Genomic DNA, 24240 nt, shown 5'->3' with positions numbered 1-24240 from the left:
TTTTCCATGTCTTTTGACTTGCTCACAGGAAAATTATTACTTTGACAGCAATGGGTGACTTACATTGATTTTTAGTATCATACAGTCAAATCTGCATGAAGTATTAGTATTGTTAACTTTGAAATGCATTATAACAACTGTATTATGCCACTTCAACAATGAGTTTGTACTTTCTGATTTGTGTATCACCATACCCACCTCTAATTCACTTTTGCTGAAAATTATGCATGAGGTAGTTACTGGAGAATTTCATCTTGTAGCCTAATACAGTACAATTAGCAGAAGCCTATGGTGAGAAACAGTTTATCTTTCTTGAATTAGACACAAGCAAACTGCTTTAGGCCTCCCACTTAACTTTTTTTTCTATTTTTGCTGCATTGTAGGAGTGTTTCAGATTCAGATTTTACCCTGGCTGCACTGGTGCATGACAGACATCTTGCAGCAATTGTATTCTCATCATGTAATGAGTGGAGCCTGCACCATTTCTGTACTGAGTGCTTTTGTTCACTTGTGTAGTGTTCTGAGGATGTGGTGTTTTTTTTTAATCTAATTCATGGACTTTCCCTGTACACGCAGTTATTTTGCAACATGTCATTTATATACTTTACATGTCATGTGTATCACCTGGACAGCCTGATATATCATAATATTCAAAGGCCTCAGAGTCTACTTGTAAGTATTTTATTAAAGTTATCTTAAATGTATGGCACTGAGGATTGGTATTTGTTAATTAAGTGTATAAAGTTACAGTTTTTAATCATTTAAGTAACCTGGGAATCAAAGGAATAAGGTTGAACTTTAATGACTTCATTAACTAATTTTGATTCCTCTAAATATAGGTGACATACTCTTAAATCTTTAATTTATATTCAATTTCTGAAATGCAATGTAAACTGACGAGTAGCACATTTCTACTCAGACAATGCTGGATTACTGTAGAGTGTCACACCATTACATGACAAAAGCATGGCTCCTTTTGAAAGAGTACCATTCATAACTTTAAGATAGTTTATAAACATGAATATTCTATGCAATGATCAACATGTCATGCATATGAAATAATAACATTCCTAAGCTTATTGCACTCTCACTGTGGTGTCACAAGGGTCATGTTACACCAGTAATGTACCACATGAATGATACAACAATCAGGGTAGTCTACACCAGACACACCAAGTAAACTGTATAAATCCAAAGGACGACCAGGAACACAATAAGAGAAAGCTCGTATGATAAAATCAATTTAATATTGCCACAAAAGTGAAATTAGCGCTTTCGGCAGGTAAAATGTCCCACCTTCTTCAGATTACACAGCTAAACAGAAGCAACTTCATTTAAGCATTAAGGCATAAAATGTGCCCAATGACATTAAAGTGCATTTTTTAAAACAATTTAGTTACCGTAGCGACCTTAAAGTAAGATCGCTACCTACATGATGTTACTTGCGCTACTAACACATATAAAAAAACGTTTAAAACAACAATTATTATTTTAAAAAAGCACATATTAATGCATGTCTTACTTATTTTAAACTGTCCCATATCTATTCCCTTGCATTACGGCAGATTGTCGCATATTTATTAAAGCGACATGTTAATGCAAGATATGAATAATCATTAAAAAATAAAAACCCAAAGAAACATATCTCTCCCTCTCTACGCTTTGTCCACCTCCAAGGTGCCAAAGATGTAGGATATCCATTGAGCTGTATATTAAATATATTTCTATTGTAATGGCACTTATTATCTAAATATAAAAATTAATGTTATTATACATGCATTATGCTAAAAAAATAGAATTGTGTAAAAAATTCACACTGTGACTAAACAAAATCTACTTTTACTACTATAAAGCAATGTTAATGCATAAATTTACCATTAAATAAATAAATGAATGAGATCTTAATATTGATTCCTATATTCAACTGGTCTTAATTATATATTAAAGTCCACAAATTCATTCATCTATTAATGAATACACGCAACATTATGTTGACAATCCTGACATAAATTACCCAATGTTTATCTGTTATATGCCAACCACTTTAGAATGCATTTAATAGAAAGAGCCTCGTTGATACCTGGTGTAACCTGTGCCCTAGTGCGGATTTGCCAACATAGTTCATCGATCTCCAGACGAACTTGCCAGGGACCCCCTCTGATGTCTTGTTTTCTTTGTTGCAAAATAACAAACTTAAAGGAATGCCCACTATTTTCAAATACATGCCTAGCCAGAGCATTATTGTGATCACGTTTGGAAATAGCATTAATGTGCTCATAAATTCTAATTTTTAATTTGCGCTCAGTTTTTCCTATGTAAAATGCTTTGCATAGGTTGCATAAAGCCGCATAGACCACTGATTTTGTTTCACAATTAAAATGGCCATTGATCTTATATTCCATATCATTTATGCTACAAGTTGTACCCGTCTTTATGTGCGTACACTGACTGCATGTTCCACATCTAAACATCCCTGGTGGACAATTTGACATCCTTTTTTGTTTAGTTTTTTCCATTATGCATTTAAGGTTGTCCCCCCTCCTGTATGTAATTCTAGGTTTATCACCAAAGAGGGCAATCAAACCCTTATCATGTTTAACTACCTCCCAATTTTTGTTAATAATTTCCCTTATCGGTTGAAAATCCAAAGAATATGTATGTAAAAAACTACAGCAATAATTTGGCTTAGGTAGATGTGAAGTAGAAATCTCAACTTGTAAACCTGAGATTTCAGGATTTACATCCAAATTGTTAATTTCTGTAACAGGAAGCAGGGGTAAAAAATAGCCCCCCATCCTTTTGTTGGTAACTTCTGCTACAATATTGTCAACTAAGCTTGGGGGATACCCCCTGGATGTAAACATAGCTGACAATTTTTGGCATTCCATTTGAAAATCATTGTCATCTGTCACCATCCGTGCTGCCCTGACCAGTTGGCTTTTAATCACTGATCTTTTTTGGTGGTACGGATGGTTGCTCGAAAAGTGTAACAATGAGTTACAATATGTGGGCTTTCTGTATATAGTGCTTTTAAATCTATTGTTAGTAATATCCTTAGAAAGGAGAACATCCAGGTAATTAATTTCCAAATCGGCCACTGAATATGTAAAATTAAGAAATTCAGTCATTTTGGTCATGTTATCAATTAATTGTGGAATAACTGATTTGTCTCCTTTCCAAATACAAAAGATATCATCCTGATACCTTGTATAGAAGGAGACATATTTTTGAAAAATGTCATCTTTGAACAAGAATTCATCCTCCCAGTGGGTCATTACTGCATTCGCAAATGATCCCCCACAAGGCGAACCCATTGCCACGCCTGATGTTTGTAGGTAAAAATTCCCTTCAAAGGTAAAAAAATTATTCTTTAACACTAATTCAAGAAGAGTTTCAACAGTATAAATGGTATCACCCGGTGTTTCCCTACATACCAAAAACTCCCTGACCCATAATAGGCCTAAGTCCTGGGGTATAACCGTGTAGAGGTCTTTGACATCTATTGTCAAAAACACAGAATCAACGGTATATATTTGGTTACTAATATCCCTCAGAAAAGACCAAGAGTCTTTGCAAATGTGCTTAACTGCTCCTATAAGAGGCTTCAAAATGCTATCGACATATTTTGCGCAAGCGTATGTAATGGAGCCTCTTCCATCTATAATGGGTCTAAAGGGTGGGGCCTGTAGTCGCTTATGTAGTTTAGGTGCACCAAAGAATGCAGGAATTCTAGGTGCAGACATCTCCAAATAATGGAAAACATCCGAATCAATAAACCCCTCCAAGAACAGGTCATTGAGAACACCATATATTTTCCTATATGCACCATGGATCTCATTTAATGATACCTGCTCATAAGCCGTTGTATCAAGATGTTCCATCATGTATTCAACATATTTAAATTGATCCATCAAGACTACACCCCCTCCCTTATCAGGTCTCATGACCCGAACATTGCAGTCTTGCAACAAATGCAGAAAGTCCCATTCAAATTTTGACATATTATTACCACCTTTCACCCCACTGTGTGTAACATGGTTTTTAATTGCCCAAAGGTCCAATTCACATATTTTTTCAAAAGTAGATAGAATTGGATGTAACATTGGGTTGTAGGAACTCGACACTTTTAAACTATTAATGACCTGAGTGTTGTTCCCCATTAAAAAATTCAAATTTAATTTTCTAACATAAATTTTAAGGTCTATTATAGTCCTAGTTATATCCATGTGTCGTGCAGGAACAAATGTTAGATCCTTAGCCAAGAAATCAACCATGTCCTGTTGTACATTCAGTAAGGTGTAGTTATACAAAACAAAGTCACTGTGAGAACTTCTCGAAATAGTAGGGTCAGTGCCAAAATGAATGTTCATGATCATCTCCTCCTCCCCCGTCTTTTGTTCCTCACATTGTTCTGCCTCTGAATTTGAGGAGGATTTTTCTTCTTGTGATTGTTCACCAAATGAAAACCCTGGTTATCTTGTTCCATCTCATCATCCATGACAATGTTCTGTTGGTTATGATTATTTGATCCCCCTGCTTGTACACGGCCCTGATTAGGGGCCTGAACATTTCCATTAGCATTATTATTATTAAACCTAGGGCTCCTTCTCGGCCCGTGCCTTTGTTCAGTTGGATAGTTGCTATTGCTAGAGTTATTGTTATTAAGCCTCTGGTTTTGTTCTCCAACATTATCCGGTTGATCCAAGGCCCCTTCCGGAACCATTGTAGGTACTTTAGGAGGTTTTGGATAAGCACATTTGTTACTATAGTCAGTTATGTCCCTAGTCAATTTCTTTTTCTTTATAACCAAAAGTTTTTCCATACTTGCTTCGATGCTAGTATAGATACGACAGTATTCATATTTATATCGGAAAAAGTCTCTATCCGATATAATAGATTGTTCTAAATTTTCTAGCTCTTCCATAAGAATGACTATATCTTTTGAGTAATATACTATAAGTGCTTGTAAGAACTCAGTACTTTGCCTGTCAAATAAATCCAAAAGTTCTTGATAAAAGGGGGAACTGTCCAAAAGGCCTGCAGGAAAACGCCATTGTCGTAGGCCCTTTGGAATAACCTTATTCCTAATGCACTCGGTTAAATAAGAAACCTCCAATTGTAATTTTTTGCATTTATATAACTTGTTATCAAACAAATCAATTTTATCTGATAAAGTGCCATTACTTGGAGTTCCTCCTGGAATGGGTAAAACATGCGGATGGAACTCCTGACTAAAAAAATTGTTGTTAGACAAAAAGTTCGACATGATAGGTATTCCCTGCTTATTTGGAATACCCTCTATGTTGTTATTTGAACGCATATTGGTAGAATCATTACCTGGTTGCAATTCACCAGGTACGGATAAAAGACCTCTGTCGCCAGAAGCGATAAGCCTGTTACTGCCGTTCAATAATCCAACCTCTGTGTTGCGAAGCCCTGGGGACCGCTGCCCATTAGGTGGAGTTGCAGAGCTTCCATCGATTGTAGCAAAACCAGGCGGTGGAAAATTGTTGCCGGTTCTTCCAACCGGTAATGCTAATGCATCTACCTTCTGCGTTAAGGCATCTACCCTGCCCAGTAGAGCCTCAACGAGTGCTGTCAAGCTGCAGCTAGAGTTGCCGCTAGATTCGTTCTCTTCGTTCTGCTGCGTGAAAAGTTGTGGAGAAGCCTCTCCGGTTCCAGTCGCCATCAAGAAACTCTACACCAGACACACCAAGTAAACTGTATAAATCCAAAGGACGACCAGGAACACAATAAGAGAAAGCTCGTATGATAAAATCAATTTAATATTGCCACAAAAGTGAAATTAGCGCTTTCGGCAGGTAAAATGTCCCACCTTCTTCAGATTACACAGCTAAACAGAAGCAACTTCATTTAAGCATTAAGGCATAAAATGTGCCCAATGACATTAAAGTGCATTTTTTAAAACAATTTAGTTACCGTAGCGACCTTAAAGTAAGATCGCTACCTACATGATGTTACTTGCGCTACTAACACATATAAAAAAACGTTTAAAACAACAATTATTATTTTAAAAAAGCACATATTAATGCATGTCTTACTTATTTTAAACTGTCCCATATCTATTCCCTTGCATTACGGCAGATTGTCGCATATTTATTAAAGCGACATGTTAATGCAAGATATGAATAATCATTAAAAAATAAAAACCCAAAGAAACATATCTCTCCCTCTCTACGCTTTGTCCACCTCCAAGGTGCCAAAGATGTAGGATATCCATTGAGCTTTATATTAAATATATTTCTATTGTATGCATTACATACGCTTGCGCAAAATATGTCGATAGCATTTTGAAGCCTCTTATAGGAGCAGTTAAGCACATTTGCAAAGACTCTTGGTCTTTCCTGAGGGATATTAGTAACCAAATATATACCGTTGATTCTGTGTTTTTGACAATAGATGTCAAAGACCTCTACACGGTTATACCCCAGGACTTAGGCCTATTATGGGTCAGGGAGTTTTTGGTATGTAGGGAAACACCGGGTGATACCATTTATACTGTTGAAACTCTTCTTGAATTAGTGTTAAAGAATAATTTTTTTACCTTTGAAGGGAATTTTTACCTACAAACATCAGGCGTGGCAATGGGTTGCTTGTGGGGATCATTTGCGAATGCAGTAATGACCCACTGGGAGGATGAATTCTTGTTCAAAGATGACATTTTTCAAAAATATGTCTCCTTCTATACAAGGTATCAGGATGATATCTTTTGTATTTGGAAAGGAGACAAATCAGTTATTCCACAATTAATTGATAACATGACCAAAATGACTGAATTTCTTAATTTTACATATTCAGTGGCCGATTTGGAAATTAATTACCTGGATGTTCTCCTTTCTAAGGATATTACTAACAATAGATTTAAAAGCACTATATACAGAAAGCCCACATATTGTAACTCATTGTTACACTTTTCGAGCAACCATCCGTACCACCAAAAAAGATCAGTGATTAAAAGCCAACTGGTCAGTGCAGCACGGATGGCGACAGATGACAATGATTTTCAAATGGAATGCCAAAAATTGTCAGCTATGTTTACATCCAGGGGGTATCCCCCAAGCTTAGTTGACAATATTGTAGCAGAAGTTACCAACAAAAGGATGGGGGGCTATTTTTTACCCCTGCTTCCTGTTACAGAAATTAACAATTTGGATGTAAATCCTGAAATCTCAGGTTTACAAGTTGAGATTTCTACTTCACATCTACCTAAGCCAAATTATTGCTGTAGTTTTTTACATACATATTCTTTGGATTTTCAACCGATAAGGGAAATTATTAACAAAAATTGGGAGGTAGTTAAACATGATAAGGGTTTGATTGCCCTCTTTGGTGATAAACCTAGAATTACATACAGGAGGGGACAACCTTAAATGCATAATGGAAAAAACTAAACAAAAAAGGATGTCAAATTGTCCACCAGGGATGTTTAGATGTGGAACATGCAGTCAGTGTACGCACATAAAGACGGGTACAACTTGTAGCATAAATGATATGGAATATAAGATCAATGGCCATTTTAATTGTGAAACAAAATCAGTGGTCTATGCGACTTTATGCAACCTATGCAAAGCATTTTACATAGGAAAACTGAGCGCAAATTAAAAATTAGAATTTATGAGCACATTAATGCTATTTCCAAACGTGATCACAATAATGCTCTGGCTAGGCATGTATTTGAAAATAGTGGGCATTCCTTTAAGTTTGTTATTTTGCAACAAAGAAAACAAGACATCAGAGGGGGTCCCTGGCAAGTTCGTCTGGAGATCGATGAACTATGTTGGCAAATCCGCACTAGGGCACAGGTTACACCAGGTATCAACGAGGCTCTTTCTATTAAATGCATTCTAAAGTGGTTGGCATATAACAGATAAACATTGGGTAATTTATGTCAGGATTGTCAACATAATGTTGCGTGTATTCATTAATAGATGAATGAATTTGTGGACTTTAATATATAATTAAGACCAGTTGAATATAGGAATCAATATTAAGATCTCATTCATTTATTTATTTAATGGTAAATTTATGCATTAACATTGCTTTATAGTAGTAAAAGTAGATTTTGTTTAGTCACAGTGTGAATTTTTTACACAATTCTATTTTTTTAGCATAATGCATGTATAATAACATTAATTTTTATATTTAGATAATAAGTGCCATTACAATAGAAATATATTTAATATAAAGCTCAATGGATATCCTACATCTTTGGCACCTTGGAGGTGGACAAAGCGTAGAGAGGGAGAGATATGTTTCTTTGGGTTTTTATTTTTTAATGATTATTCATATCTTGCATTAACATGTCGCTTTAATAAATATGCGACAATCTGCCGTAATGCAAGGGAATAGATATGGGACAGTTTAAAATAAGTAAGACATGCATTAATATGTGCTTTTTTAAAATAATAATTGTTGTTTTAAACGTTTTTTTATATGTGTTAGTAGCGCAAGTAACATCATGTAGGTAGCGATCTTACTTTAAGGTCGCTACGGTAACTAAATTGTTTTAAAAAATGCACTTTAATGTCATTGGGCACATTTTATGCCTTAATGCTTAAATGAAGTTGCTTCTGTTTAGCTGTGTAATCTGAAGAAGGTGGGACATTTTACCTGCCGAAAGCGCTAATTTCACTTTTGTGGCAATATTAAATTGATTTTATCATACGAGCTTTCTCTTATTGTGTTCCTGGTCGTCCTTTGGATTTAAACAATCAGGGTAGGCTGCACTTCTCAGCAATAACAAACTCCGTTACAGTGACACTTAGAGATTATCCATGTAAGCAATTAAAAGATGTGTGGCACTGATAAGGCTGAGTTTCTGATGCAAAATTTCAGTGCATCTATATCATTTAACATATAATTTGATGAAGCATACATAAGAGCTATGACACCATATACATATAGAAGTGTGACCACTGGAGCAGGGTAAGCCATATATCAGTGTTCTGCCCATGTGGGTGGAGCTGCATATCCCCTCATGCCTGAAGCTATCTGCCTCACACCAAGGGCTCATATGCAATGTTTCTTTACAATTCTCAGCACTGGAACTACATCAGGAAGAGGCATACCTGTCAACTCTTCAGATTTTCTCAGACTGTCTGCATATTGCTTATACCAGTGGTGGATGCTGGAAACTGCAAAGGGGGATGCAGTCTGGTTAGTTGACTACAGAGGTGGGAGTGGGAATGTGGGACACAGGGTTTGGAAGATGTGGAAAGATCACCTTAAGATGTGTATAAATTCATAGGAGGTTACTTGGCTCTAGGGCCTTTGCAAGCCTAGCCATGTAGAAACCTGACTACCCTTATTGACCATAGTTAGATGGCCATTGTTAGCAGAGTGATTCTGTGATCAGCATTGACTGCCCCTGTCCATAAGGGACATATGTGCCCCCCCCCAAGATGAATTTATGTTCACCCATCCCTTTGTCAAGGTTGCACTTAAATATGCTCATTGAGAAGCTCTGCTTTACATGGAGTGGGAGTTTATTCCAGAGGAGTGGCAATCACTGGTAGATGTATCTGTATCTCCAGCATGTTCTGTTAATGTCATAGGCTAGGTTGAGATCCCTAAAGCAAGTTGCTTTTGTCTTATTTGATTTGCAGATGTGCAGCATTTGCATTAGGGCAGGGTCCGAGACTGCTCTGAAGGCCAGACACAGGTTGCCTCTCGACAGCCTGTATGATACAGAGTACAGTGACAGGGCTTTCAGTCTTTCCATGTATATCATGTTTTGGGGGCCCTGGATCCTCTTGGTTAGAAACCTCTGTGGTCTCCCCAGTTGCTGTGGGCGTTTGGTGAGGTACATACAGAAGGGAGCATTGTACTCAATTAGTGGTCTGATAACGGTTGAGTGCAGTGGAAATATAACCTCCCTGGTCTTGGATATGATGCTGTTATTTAGGAGGTGTTCAATGTAGAATTATTTTCTTTCCACTATGGACACATGGTGATCGAAGTTTATGTTGCTATTAACTTGTGATCCCAAGTCTCACACCACTGAGTTTGAGCTTAGATGGGTGCTGTCTATATCCTAATTAGCAGGGGCTACTAGTTTGCCAAAGGGGATAATGAAACACTTTTTGTGTTAAGTTTTAGTCCATGAGTTTGGCACCAATCATTTTTCTGTGTCAGCCCTTTCTGTAATATATTAACATCATTGGGGGACTATGATTGCAGCCAGTTTACAGTCATCTGAAAACCTGGTAAGCCACAGGCCATCTACCTTTGCCTGGACTTCAGAGAAATAGCTGCAAAACAGTAGGGGGCTCAGCACAGATCCTTGTGGTACCCCACTTTGACAATGTGCATTCTGTCAGTGAGCCAGTTGGTTACCCATCTAGTAACATATGGGAATCCCCAGATGGGATAGTTTCTCTGATATCAGAATAGGGGGTTGTGTCAAAGGCTTGGCTAAATCAAGATAGGCAGTATGTACTGTTTTCCTTATCCAGGGCTTTGGTGATATTCTCAAAGAATTCCATTAGGTTTAATAAGCAAGACCTACCCTTGACAAAGCTAAACTGGATCAGGTCAAGAGTTTGAAGGTTGCCTAAATCCTTGTGGATAGGTTCAATGATGATTCTTTCCATGGCCTTGCAGATAAGGCTGGTTAGGTTTATGGGTCGATAGTTTGCAGGGTCAGTTGATGGACCCCCTTTGTGCAAGGTGATTACCGTTGCTGTTTTCCACTCTGCCAGGAAATGGCAGTTCTCAGACTATGGTTAAAGACAGTCCTGAGTGGTTCCCCTAGGTCTTGTTTAAGGTTGTTTAATAACCAGCCTGGGATGTTATCTGGTCCCATACAGGCCGTGTTTTGGCCTTGTTGAGTGCTTATATGAGCTGTTCTTTGGAGATACTCAGTAGAGCACTTGTGTCAGGAATGCTTTGAGGTATGTCAGATGGAGACAGAGGGGTGAAGTTATTGCCAAATCTGTTGGCTAGCAAATTGGCAATTTCCTCAGGTTCAGTGTGAATGGTACCATCTACTATAAGTTCGGCACATAACTGGGCATTCCCTTTTAGGTTGTGGATGTAGCTAAAGAATGCCTTATAATTGACTTTAGCTAGGGATGCTAATTTAGCCTTATAATTGGCCTTAGAGGACTTAATTAGATATATGATTTGCTTGTTCAAGCTGTGGATGGTATTCATCCTCTGTTGAGTAAGTTCCTACTTGTTATTAGATATCAGTTTCTTTCTTTCATTGTATAACTTATTCAGACTTGCAGTCTACTAGGAAGGCTTTTTTGCAGGAAGACCTCATAGATACTACAACTGAGTAAATGCATTTAAGTGGCTATATAGGGCATTTGTGTATTCCTCTGCATAGGAGTCATGGCTGTCTTGGCAGGAGCTTTGAAACTTTTTATCCCATTACTTAGTTGGCAATAGTTTGCTTTGGAGAAATGTTTCAGTTTTTTTTACTTCTGTAGGGGTGATAGATTTGATCCTTACTTCAAATTATACCTCCCAACCGTACAGAATTACTTGGTAAAAAACGAGTTTGGAGGTCCAAATAAATGGGTGCTATGATTCCTGAGTGGCACCCCTTAATTCCCGGCACTTTTATTTTAAAAATTTAAATCCCGGCTTTTTTGAGCTGACGTCATCGCACAAGTGATGACGTCAGCTCCGTGAGACAGCTGCCAGCCTGACAGAATCAAGCTTAAAGGGTCAACGTGCATCCATTTCCGGCTGCTCAACATGCGTCCATTTCCAGATGTTTAGCGGGAACAACCCTAGCGGTGGATATATATGAGCTTTCCGAATGTTGTCAGGAATTACTGTGATGGTGGATATATATGAACTTGAGCTGCAAGACTGGAATGGAGAAATGTGAGGCTGATCACCACTACTGCCGATGAGAAGGAAGGGGATGTGTGAGCTGGAATGGAGAAATGTGAGGCCGATGAGCACTACTGCCGACGAGAAGGAAGGGGGTGTGTGAGCCGGAATGGAGAAATGTGAGGCTGATCACCACTGCTGCCAATGAGAAGGAAGGGGATGTGTGAGCTGGAATGGAGAAATGTGAGGCTGATCACCACTACTGCCGATGAGAAGGAAGGGGATGTGTGAGCTGGAATGCAGAAATGTGAGGCTGATAAGCACTACTGCCGATGAGAAGGAAAGGTGTGTGTGCATACACGCATGCTCTTGTTTCTGTGTGTGTGTGTGTGTGTGTGTGTGTGTGTGTGTGTGTGTGTGTGTGTGTGTGTGTGTGTGTGTGTGTGTGTGTCTGTGTGTGTGTGTGTGTGTGTGTGTGTGTGTTTGTGTGTTTGTGTAATGCCCCAGGTGAATATACCTGGTGGCTAGAGGAGGTACTCAAGCTCAAACCTTGTGCCTTTGGTACAAGTGACAAGAGCCTAAAGTCCCTACCTACCACGCCTTGTGAAAGCTCTCCAGATTTTTGCCTCATATTTGTTCTTTTCCTCATAAAATCTGTGGTTTTATGACTTTTTGAGGCAAGTCAGTGAAGGACTGAATTCAGTAAATATTGATAGGCATTTGAATTTCAGACTTCATATTCTTCAGAAAATAAATGGTAACACAAAACCTTTTATTCTAGCAATTTTCTAAGTTTATAAGGTCAGTATTTGAAATTTGTCCCTATTTTTGGGGCTGTAATATATTCTCCTATTATTGGCTTTGTCCAGTTTTTTTGTGCTAACAGGTTAAGAGCTATAGTGAGAAGTGAAAACTAAATTCTGTATTCCCCATTATTGGCATTGTCCAGGCTTTTTTTTGTGCTAAGAGGTTGAGAGCTATCGTAAGAAGTGAGAACTGAATTCACTAAATGATAGTCATTTAAGTTCAGGAAACTGCTGATTTGGCATAGTGGTATGTTGCTCTGACTGTAGTGCACAGGAGCCTGGGTTCAAGACTTGGCAGTGAAATGCATGGTGGTAACACAACATTTTATTCTAGCAACCTTCCAAAATTATGCAAGCAATGTTTAAAATGTGCCCCTGCTTTGGGGGCTTTTGTCCCACCCCAATAAATTTTGGCTTTTTCCAGATTTCATGTGCTGCAAAGTTGAGAGATACAGTTGAGGGCCGAGTGGATTTTTTAAGGATCTAAGAGCTTCAGGGGAAAAGAAGTCTAGTGCTGCTTATGCTGAGTCTAGTTGTATTATTAATAGCATAACAGATTAAATACTTGCTTTTGATGCAGAACTCTGTGGGTTCTACTCCCACAGTATATAGATGCATTGCTAATACTGTACTGTGTTGTACTTTTAAAAGGGGTGGGTGTAACAAGTCAAGGGTATAAACAACCCAAAGCACTGAGTAGAGGGAGAGTCAAGCACCGGGCAGCTGAGATATTGAACCAAGTTTATTGTAGGTCACAAAATCCACAAGACGTACTTATATGTGCATTTTTATGTGTAATGGTGGATTCTGTTCGTGTACCAGTATCTGTATGTTGTTTGTGCTTGGGAGGTGTCTGGTCTTTTGGTGGGCTCTTAGTGAGTACCTCTGCATATTTGAGTTTGTGTCTTGACCTTATCTTGTGTGAGAAGGGAAATCTGTGTGCTGACAACCTGCTGTATGTCCTGCTTATTGTTATGTGAGAGAACTGATTCTAATTTCATGGTATAATTACAACTCTCACATACTGTATTTGTTTGCTTTAAGAGCAAGTGGTTGTCAGTTCTGACATTGTGTGAAAAGACAGCAGTATACATTCAATTGCACATGAATTTGCTGCGGTTGTGGTAGCAGAAACATATAATTCCTGTGCAGCACACAGCACATTTACAGACAGTACCAGTTTTTTCAATGCATGGCTGAAAGAAATGATTAGTTATCTATGCCAAGTCACAGTCTCCTTCCATGGTATAGCTGGCATGTGCATTGCTATAACCTAGGAAACATTCCCAGTGAAGGGTATATTGGCCACAGGGAGTACCATAGTAAATTTAAGTATTTTTTGTACATAAATAATGATATTTGTGGAAATAGTGAAGTTCAGTTAACTAAAAAGTAACACAGCAGTTAAGAAAGTAGATGTTATGAAAAAAATCCCAAAAAGCAAATACTTAGTTTAGTAGTTGTATTGATCTTATAGATGATGTTACTAAAACAGATATTTCCATGTAAATATCTTCTGACTAAATCATTTCTGAGCTTTTAATAACAATGCTGCTTTAGTTTCATCAACAATTAAGTAAGTGCATAAAAAATAAATATATCAATGTAATTCATATTTTGTCAGAAACAGTTCAACTGCTGTTGCAACTAGACCACCGCATATTTTCTTAACAACTCTAAATGACTTCTTGATTAGGAGGGGGTGTTAACATTTTAGCAATACATTTTACTCCTAAAAAGTCAAACAATCTGTTCCCCTTAGTGTGGTACAGCTTAGCATAATAACTGTTTATTTTCTTAGCAGTCCTTTTGTGGCTTTCTGTTAACACATAATCATCAAAATCTTCTAGCAATTCCATGCTTCTTGCAAATTTATTGTAAATTGGCAGTTTGTGTGTCATTGTCTAGAATGCATAGGTTGTTGCTGAAATTCCAAGGAAAAGGAGGGTAGCATTTCATTCTAAGGTAAGAAGCATGCCACAAATGACAATGTAAGAAATAACAAGATAAATATTCTAAACCAGATTTATTTATAATCAAAAACATATTTTATTAGTACATAACATTAAACAACTTGAAAATGGAAAATGTAGTCTTCTGGCTGTACAGTTTCCAGTTTCAACAAAAGTACAATGCATTTCTTTTTTTTCATGACACTATTGTGCAACGTCTTTAAAAAGGGGGCAGCACACACTCCTGTGCCCAGGCCTAAATCCGTCACTGTACGCTTTAAAAACATGACTGATAGGAAATGGAGATCCAGACAAATAGTAGGATGCTTAAGCTCTGATTTTAGCTAATTATGGTGGCTGCTCACAACTGTCTCAAACTAGTAAAAATGTTCCTTGTCTAGCAACATCCTACATCCTGTATTTTTTCTCTTGATGGTGTATAAGGTCATTCTGCACATTCTACCCCCATAAGCTGCCCACAGTTATCAGGATTCCATTCCCTATAGACCTTACAGCACCTGAAATGAAAGTCAGAGATCATGGGCTGTCATCTCGCAGGTGTTCAGTAAATTTTATTTTCTGCTGTTAATCCCTCCCAGCGTTAGCCAGTAGACATCGTGCAGTGCTTGCTGTGCTCAGCCTTGTGAGGGAGCACACTTTCTAACATGTGCTATGCCAAGTTCAACAGCAATGCTGCCTTCAGGAAACTCATAACCCTTATACTCCAAATTTTCTCCAATATGGAGCAGAATGCACATCTGTGATTTAACCCACAGGGGTCACTCCTATAGTAGGACATATGCCAACCCCTCCCCCAGATGGCCACTCAGTCTCCTCCCTCCCTGACTGGCTCCTCCAGTGCCAAAACCAATAACTGAACCAGTGGTATCTGCTCCATATTCAGGGATTTATCTCTGTCTGCAACAGAGCCTACTGTCTCTGTTTGCTGATGTTTTACCCCCCCCCCTCCCCCCACCATGGTAGCAGGAATCAGATTCCATATGAAGGTACTAAAACTACCATACTGTGGAAGATCTATGAAATCTGTGGAACTGTACTACTGACTAAGGGGAACAGGGTCAGCTAGGCAGCGCATTTATATCAGAAGTGTTGAAAGAAGGGAGTATTACAGGCCATTACTGAATAATGGCATGAACTAGTACTTGTAAAAACATGAGTGTTTTAAATTAAGTAATTCTGGCTGACGATAATGCATGGAAGGTTACATTTATACCTGTTCATTTTCTGGAATACAAGACATTGCCTCATATGTGTTAAAAATGTAAACGTGTTAGAAACTATTTACTTATGAAGAAGCATACTATGGCGGGGGTGCCACAAATGGATTTTTTTAAAGTAAGCTCTGAGTAAGCACTTCTTTCCTACACTTTATCCTATATTGTTGAACTCATTCAAAACTATTTAGAATTTATTCATAAACTAAACAGAATCTAAATGTACTCTGCATTACAGATTATATATGATGAAGGACCACTGTATGTTTTTGCTCCAACAGAAGACCTTAGGAAACGATGGATCCAGGAACTCAAAAGACGTAAGCATTTTTTATCTGGAATTTATGTAGAGAAAACTTAAAATACCTGTTCTGAAGAAGTTCTGTAATAAACAGGCCAAAAGCATGTAACACAAGTTGGTTGCTCTGTTCCAGTGTCATTTTTATTTCTATATGTTCTTAAGTTCTGCTTTTGTATTTTAAAACTTAAAATACCGCCTGCTGAGAGATCCAAAAAAATAGTGTCATAACTTTAGTGTGTCTCTGATCTTTTCTTTGCAGTATTATTAATATCCATGCATTACTCTCTGACTGCTACATCTTCAGTGTGGTGACATGCGTGAATGGGCGTACCTTCGTTGAAGGTTGTGCGTCAGGGCTGGCAAACTCAACACGTAAAAAATCTACTGCCAATCATTAGCAGACCAGAGTTCCACTGTGGTGACCCCTAACTGGGAAAAGCCAAAAGACACAAACAAACAAACTCTCTGTCTGCTACAGGTCTCCACTGTCATTAGCTATGACTAGATCTTGAACTCAGTATAGCCTGTAACATAATAAAATAATCTCCATGCTGTCACTGATGTTTTTCATGTCTCTGCACTGCTGTATTGGTTGTAAAATATTCCGTGTTTAATTACATTTGCTATTTACCATAAGTAGACCCCAAGCCCATGATATATATTAACCAAAAGAATGCTATTAAATGTTACTAATTGCTTCATGTCCTTTCTTCATATATATCCATGTTCCTGCTGACCTTGTCAGCATATTAGAACTATAAACCGTGTTTCTATACTACTGCAGCCACATTATTGTTTCCTGAAATTAGACTGTTTGTATAAGTTTTGTTGATAATTTGTCAGTATTCTTCTACTTCATTATCTTGTGGATATGTTTTTGGAGAACATTCATCTTTTGAACCCCTCCAAAAAGGACTTTATCTAGTAGACTCAATCTGGTCAACAAAATACAAATAAATTAACAGTTAAACTTTCTCAGGAGAAAAAAATTATATTAATTAAAATCATTTGCATCTGGAGTTTTTGTTTTCTTGAAATGAGAGAGGGTATTTTGGTTTTGTAGTATAGTAGTGATGTCTGCCACTACTTAATATATTTTAAATTCTGAATTACCACAGAAACATAAACATTAAGTGGAAACATTTTCTACAGGATGAAATTACTTTAGGAAAATAATATAGCTGAATTTTGTGGCCACTGTTATGTGTAATGGCACTATACCTACATTTGAATCTTCCAGACCAGAAAGACTCTGCTGACGTATTGTGTTTAAGTGATGTGTGCTGAAATCTAGTAATTTGGAGAACCTCACCCAACAAAACAGCCTGCAATCTCTACCAGATAGAAAGCCAAGGAGAACAGGTGGCAGGCTGGTATAATGGTTAAGATGTTTACCTTGCAGACACAAGGTGCAGGGTTTGACTCTTACATGACTCTTACATGAGGTAACTGGCTAGGCTTAAAAATATCCACAAAGGCAGTTAGATTAGTACTAATCTATGAATCTACTATATTGGGTGGGAGGTTGACATAATGGTTAAGGTGTTTAACTTTCAAACAAAAGGTGCAGGGTTTAATTCTCACATGGGGTAACTGGGTAGGCTTAAAATGGTCCACAAGGACAGTTAGCATAGTAGTAGTACTAGCCTAGTACTAACATATGCACAGTGGCAGTGTTTTAATCCAGCTGGCTTTGCCTTAAGTCTTGGCCAATAAATGGGATCAAATGCTTCAAGGTAAAAGGAAGTACCCATGTTTTGAACTACATACTTAACAACATGCTCCTTCTACAGCTGGCCATCTGCTATTTCATAACATTTGGCATTAAAAACAAAACAGTTTTTATGGCAGCACTGACCACTGAAACTATTAAATACTTTTTTGCAACTTGCTATGATAAATCTCTAAAAAGTAATGGGATAAAGGAAAATGTGTAAATGTACATTGTTTTGTACATGGAAAGTTTGTAAGTGTATTTATGTTTGTTTAGAATAATAGTATTTTTATGAACTGTATAAAAAAAGTGCAAGGTTTGTTTTTTTATCCCTTCCACCACTAACAGTCCCCTCCTCAACTGACTCTCGTGAAAACAATGATCAGGATATCATTATAGCAGACAAATGCTTCATACATATCACGTGAACACTGACATGAAAATGACAGCAGATCCATTCCCTAAAAAAAAAAACGAACTGGAACTGACTTCGGCAACCTGAAAGAAACTCTTATTAAACAAAAAAAGTAGCGACTGTTGAAAAAACTGAAAGTAGCCACAAAACCAGATCAATATTAGCGCTTTCTTTCACTTTATTCTTATCGTGAACTTCTTCAGAAAACCAGGATGCCTCCCAACATCCTGGTTTTAAACCCTTGAAACAGGAAATGATGTTGTTGTTTTAATCATCTGTCACAATAATAATAATATATACTTTAAAACATGCAGCATTTAAACATACTTTTTAGTGTGACACTTATGTTACATTATAAAAAGTGTCATATTAAAAAATCAATAACGTATAATAGTTTGACATAATAAATAAATTTAAAAATACTAAATCGCTTTCAAATTAATGCAAGACATAACCATAATTGTTAAAGTATAATAAATTCATACTAAGACACTTGAAACATAATAAATATTTGAAATATAATGTTATCAAAAACATACTCCATATTGTGATCAGTGGGAAAATATCCACAATAAGACATGCAACCTAACACTATCATGTGTGACGATCTCTAACCCGCACCCGCTTGCACACACGCGCAAACAAACGCTCACTATGAATACAGACACACAAATATCATAACCCTATACGAATGGCAGAATTATGTGTGTGCACGATCTAAAATCCATCTTTGTTCTGCTTCCTCTACCTTATTCCTTATATCACCTCCCCTCTTACTTTTATTTATTATTTCTAAAACCATGAAATTAAAAATATGTTTCCTATCTTCTTCCTCCACATGTTTTGCTAAAGCACTTGTGTCTTTTTTGTTTGGATTTTATTACTTCAGGCTGATAGGTCTCCTGGATTGAACAATGCTGTTTCCTTGAAACCTTTTTTAAAATCCAGACCACTAAAACATTAAGTAATATGGATATAATAATATGGATTATTACATAAAATGTGTCTGTTATATGTATATTTTATTTCATTATTTCATCTTTTGCAGAATATAAGGCAAATTAATGTACTGGTGTATGGAATTTTAATTAGTCTATGTCATAGTTCTATATGTGTTTTCATTGGTTGAACCATATTTTAAATACCAATGTTTTAACTGTTTTTATGAGTCTGAAGAAGCGATCAGCTGACTTAGATCGTGAAAGCGCTTACTCTTGTTTAATAAAGTGGTGTGAAACTGCAAGTGAACCGTTTCCTACCTTGACTACTACATCTCAGTTGCAACTTTTGGTTTTATAAAGGGCACTACTGTGAAGCTGCAAGTGATTTATTTCCTGACGTGGATTATTCCATTTTTATCTTCAGCTGTGGTCTAACCATTGGTCTTTTCATTTTTTTTTTCAGTTCTAAATACACCTGCATTACTGAAATAGACATTTAACTCATAGAACCATCTGTATCAGCCTTTCCTCTCAAGCATACCCATTCACATGGTTGGCACCTCTCCACAGAATGTATTTTGTTTACTGTCTTTGTATAAATGTTAGTAGCTACATGAGAATTTTCAAATACTATATTCTTTCTTTTCATTACACTGGGTAGCTGACCTTGCTCATCTCACATCACACCCTTACATTGCAGATAATCAAGTGCCATCCCATCAGTATCTCTCTGGGGCATTCAGAATCATGCAGTTTGCACTTAGCTATTGGTGTCCCCTTTCGCATCATGCTTCATGTGTTCCATCATCAGGTTGGATAACATAAAAAATAAACGGGGAGAAAAGAGAGAATTAAGTGCAGTGTTATTTAACCCTTTATGAAATACCACTTTCTCCAATCCTAATGTTTCTCTTACCACTTGTATACCTTTCTTTCCTGTCATCACAGCTACCGCCTCATGATAATGTTTACCTCATACCTCTCAACTGTCCAGATTTTTTCAGAATGTCCAGATTTTTGACACATATTTTTGGTCTGCTTCTCATAAAATTTGTAGTTTTCTTTCAAGTTTCTGGGATGATCTGAGGATTGAAGTCACTAAATAATGACATACATTTCAGTTTCAGACTTCATATCCTTCGTAAAAATGTAGGTTAACTCGAATCCTGTTATGCTTTTAACTTTCTAGGTTTATAAGAGCAATATTTAAAACCTGTCCCTATTTTTGGGACTTTGTGCCCCCATTGTTTCAGGGTTTGTCCAGAATTCTTACACTAAAAGGTTGAGAGGTATGCCTCACACACACACACATCCTTGGGATTTCTGTCATGAGCCAGTCTGTTAGAATGTCTCTCATCTCTCTCCCACTGCCACAGCTCATCATGGTGTTTCCTTCTGGTCCCAAACCCATCCTTTTCCACACTCCTCAGAGCCCTGATGTCACTACCCTATTCCCATTCTACTCTCTGACAGCCCCTGTCTTTCAAAGGACCACTCTCTCTGACTGGGTCATCTGTCTCAGGACTCCTGCACTATTTTCTTGGATCACTTAAATCAGTATCTCTACATTCTTCTCTGTAGTCTTGCCTCCTCATTTCAGGTATGGTGGTGCAATTGCTCTGATTTACCATCTGCACTGGATGTTACTTTTCTTTTCTTTTTCCATGCTACTAACCCTTTCTTCCTCATCTACTTTACCAAGTGTCCTCCTGTCTACTTGCTCAGGACCCATATACACACACACGCTCATGTCAGCATTGATTAGAGTCTTACTCGAAACATCTTCAATACCAGGATACCATTGCCAGCACAAATCTCTTCTGTGGCTTTGTGGATGGCAGCTTCTCCATGCAGGGGTACAAAGTATGGGAGAGCAAATGAGCTCTGCACCAACAGGAGGGTCATGACATTTGGCAGGCATGAAGGTAAACATACTTAAAAAAAAGTAAGGTAATGTGAACAAACGGAATAATGTGTACCATATGGTAGTTAGCTCTGTAGCCATGTTCCTTGGCACTTACTCAATAAAATAATTTGTCAGAAGCTTCTTAAATAAATCAACTCCCTTTATGACCAAACACCCCCCTTCGTGATAAATAAAATATAAATTACCCATTCCCTGGCATGTTGTATTGTTTAAATATTGTTAAGATATCATGTAACATTAAAAGGCTTAATATTTTTACTTATATTGAAGAATATCCCAAGGACTTAGGAAAATGGAACCATTTAAAATCTAGAGACTTGCACTGCTGTCTCCTAAAATGTGCAGATAGAATGGATGAAAATCCATACTTATGTATACTAATAAGACTGCCATTTATCAGTATGTTTTGTTTTCTTCAAGGCATGGCAATCTCAGAATTGGTATATATAAGTTCAGTAGGTGTAGGAGGGCTTTCCCTCCACATTAGGGGTGTAGGGGACATCTCCCCTGGAATAAAAAGGTTTAAAAGAACAGAGCATTGTTTGATATTTGATCGTCCGCTATAAAAGAGAAGAGCAACGTTTGATATTTGATCTTCCGCTATAAAAGAGAAGAGCAACGTTTCATATTTGATCTTTTGCTATATTTTCATTCTTTTTTTCCTGCCTACTGGGACTTAACAATGTGAGTGTCAATATTTCAGTTAGAAGCCTTCAGCAAGGTTTAGCACAATGCAGAAGCCTTAACTAAAAAGGTTTCCACATTACATTAAGACTTAAAGATTCATAAATTGCTTTACCCCTTCCAGGGACTCAGCATGGACAGACATCTCACAGATAAAGATGCATGCTAATACAGCAGTCCAGGAAGGCAGCTAATGCAAATTAGCATTTTGCTCTTCCCTTGAAATGTTTGTAGCTCCCCATTTGCTCAGCTAAGAAAGTCTAAGAATCTCTCTGCCATATAAAATTGTATGCTAGTAGGAAACAGTGAATTGTGTCAAAAGACTGTGGCCACCCATTCACGCCTGTAGGAGTAGGCATGGTACAAGTAAGTTCAGCAAAGCTGTGTGTGTGTTACTTTGTGTATGTGTGTTACTTTGTGTATGCCTCTGCATGTCTTAGGGGCATGAATGAAGTTACATGAGTGTGTCTGCTTAGGTGGCTGCACTAGGGGAAGCTATGCAGGAAAAGATGAGACTTGGATGCATGTGTTTGCATGTGTGTGTGTGTGTGTGTGTGTGTGTGTGTGTGTGTGTGTGCGCACGTGTGTGCGTGTGTGTGTGTGTGTATGTATGTGTGTGTGTGCGCCTTTTTGCCTGGTCACACTTTGGCGGGGTTAGGTAACAACTGTAGGTGCAAGTATATGAATGAGTATTTCTATGGCTGTGATCAAGTGTGAACTGCTTGGTTGTTGATGTGTGGAAGCACAGGTGACTGTGTGTGTGTGTGTGTGTGTGTGTGTGTGTGTGTGTGTGTGTGTGTGTGTGTGTGTGTGTGTGTGTCTGCGTGTTTGTAGGGTGGTGCCTTTGGTAATCTGATTCATGGCCTTCTGCGTAGAACACTAGCATGGTCAGCTTTGCCAGCACTGATGTTTAATTCAGAGATGTGATAATGAGCTGATAGCGAGGTCTTTCTCATTGCACCTATAACTGTCTCTGAATCACAATTTCTCCCCAGAACACTATTAACATGAATGGTGGGACTTTTTTGTAAATCCTAGGGATGGATTTTCACAATGTGCAAAGAATAAGTAACTGCCAGCAATAAAGTAGATAATAACAAGTTTCTTTGAAGAATTTTTGCCATTTTATTGATCATCTCACAGGACTACTGAAAGGCCATGACAGAATGGTAGAAGGAACTGCATTATATTATCTGGTCTAAAGAAAGTGTCACAAGAAATTGAATAAAATTGTAAAAAAATAAAAACTACAAAATGCCAAAAAATGCATATCACTAGTTGCCATACAACACATTTACATCAAGAACTATTTCATAAATAAGCAAACACATTATTTCCAGTTTATTATCATGACTGTTGACAATACAATGCACTATTACATTTCTGCTGGCTCTAACCCAAGATCTTCCAGTGCTGGTAGGGAATCAGATCAGATACTTATTAAGAGTGGTGTTTTAACTTCAGCTTTATTTATTGTTAAAAGCAACTGATTTTTTTCACACACCAAGAAACAATCATCTATTTGGCAACAATATCTGTTAAAACATTACTATTAAACAACTGGAGTGAGAATATTAACATGGCTGAAACTTTGCAACAGTTTAGAAATATTTTCAAAGAGACAGCAGAATTTAATGGTTAAACAATTTTTACAGTTTTGAAGACTGGTTGCACAGTGAATGAAGGGAAAAAAATGCAGACTTCCAAATCACTAATGTGCACTGAAATACAAAACAAATTCTATAACAGAAAGGAGTGATGGAACAGCATGCCATTTGCAGTGATACTAGCAATAGCAATATTTTAAACCACAACTTAGTCATTTTAGTGCTTTGAGAAACATATTTAACAAGTTACTTTTGGCCAGGTATCAGCTTTTGACTTAGAGTAAAAGATGGAATTGAATAGATTATGAGACACAGGAAAAGAGAAGAAATATATCTTCCAGATTGATGGTTAATGATAAAGGAAACAGAACCTTGGTATATGACCACTAGTTTCTAAGGCAATCCTGACTACCTAGGCGGATTTCTAAATAATTTCTCCATTCATGAGGAAGTATTAGTTTTGTTTGTTAGGAAGATAAGCTGTCTGTAGAGTTAAACCATGATCTGATATCCATTCTTAGGTGTTTACTTCCCTAATTGCCAGGTGACATGTGATGCTCCTTGTTTGCTTAGAGAATACATACCTGTATGGTCATAGTTGAAGAATTAATTGATTTGCCCTCATAACTTAAAGTATTACAATCATTGCTTTTGTGCTTGTGCACAGAATATTTTGTTTAGAATTCACATAACTTGAATCATTTGTGGTCCCCAAGTACACAAAATATGTGATGGAAATGAAGAACGTGACACTCCTAGAAAGAAGTTATGATGCTATACCCACAAGAACTCTTTTTGCAATTGTTGGGAGTATTGGTATTATAGAAAAATATCTGTGGTTTGACTCCAT

At 37.4% G+C, this 24240-nt stretch overlaps 1 protein-coding gene across 1 annotated transcript in view; it reads left to right on the top strand.

Annotated features, from left to right (window-relative positions):
* BTK (Bruton tyrosine kinase) overlaps positions 1 to 24240 on the top strand; it is a 728232-nt gene that overhangs the window by 295952 nt on the left and 408040 nt on the right. The window contains exon 5 of the mRNA XM_044057123.1: positions 16040 to 16121. Coding sequence (XP_043913058.1) covers positions 16040 to 16121 — 82 coding nt within the window. The remainder of the gene's footprint in view (positions 1 to 16039; positions 16122 to 24240) is intronic.

The sequence above is a fragment of the Protopterus annectens genome, chromosome 15.part0, assembly GCF_019279795.1.
Source record: "Protopterus annectens isolate FY-2018-M chromosome 15.part0, PAN1.0, whole genome shotgun sequence".
Lineage (NCBI taxonomy): Eukaryota > Metazoa > Chordata > Ceratodontiformes > Protopteridae > Protopterus > Protopterus annectens.
The sequence above is the reverse complement of the archived record's forward strand: the minus strand, read 5'-3'. Positions and strand labels throughout refer to the sequence as shown.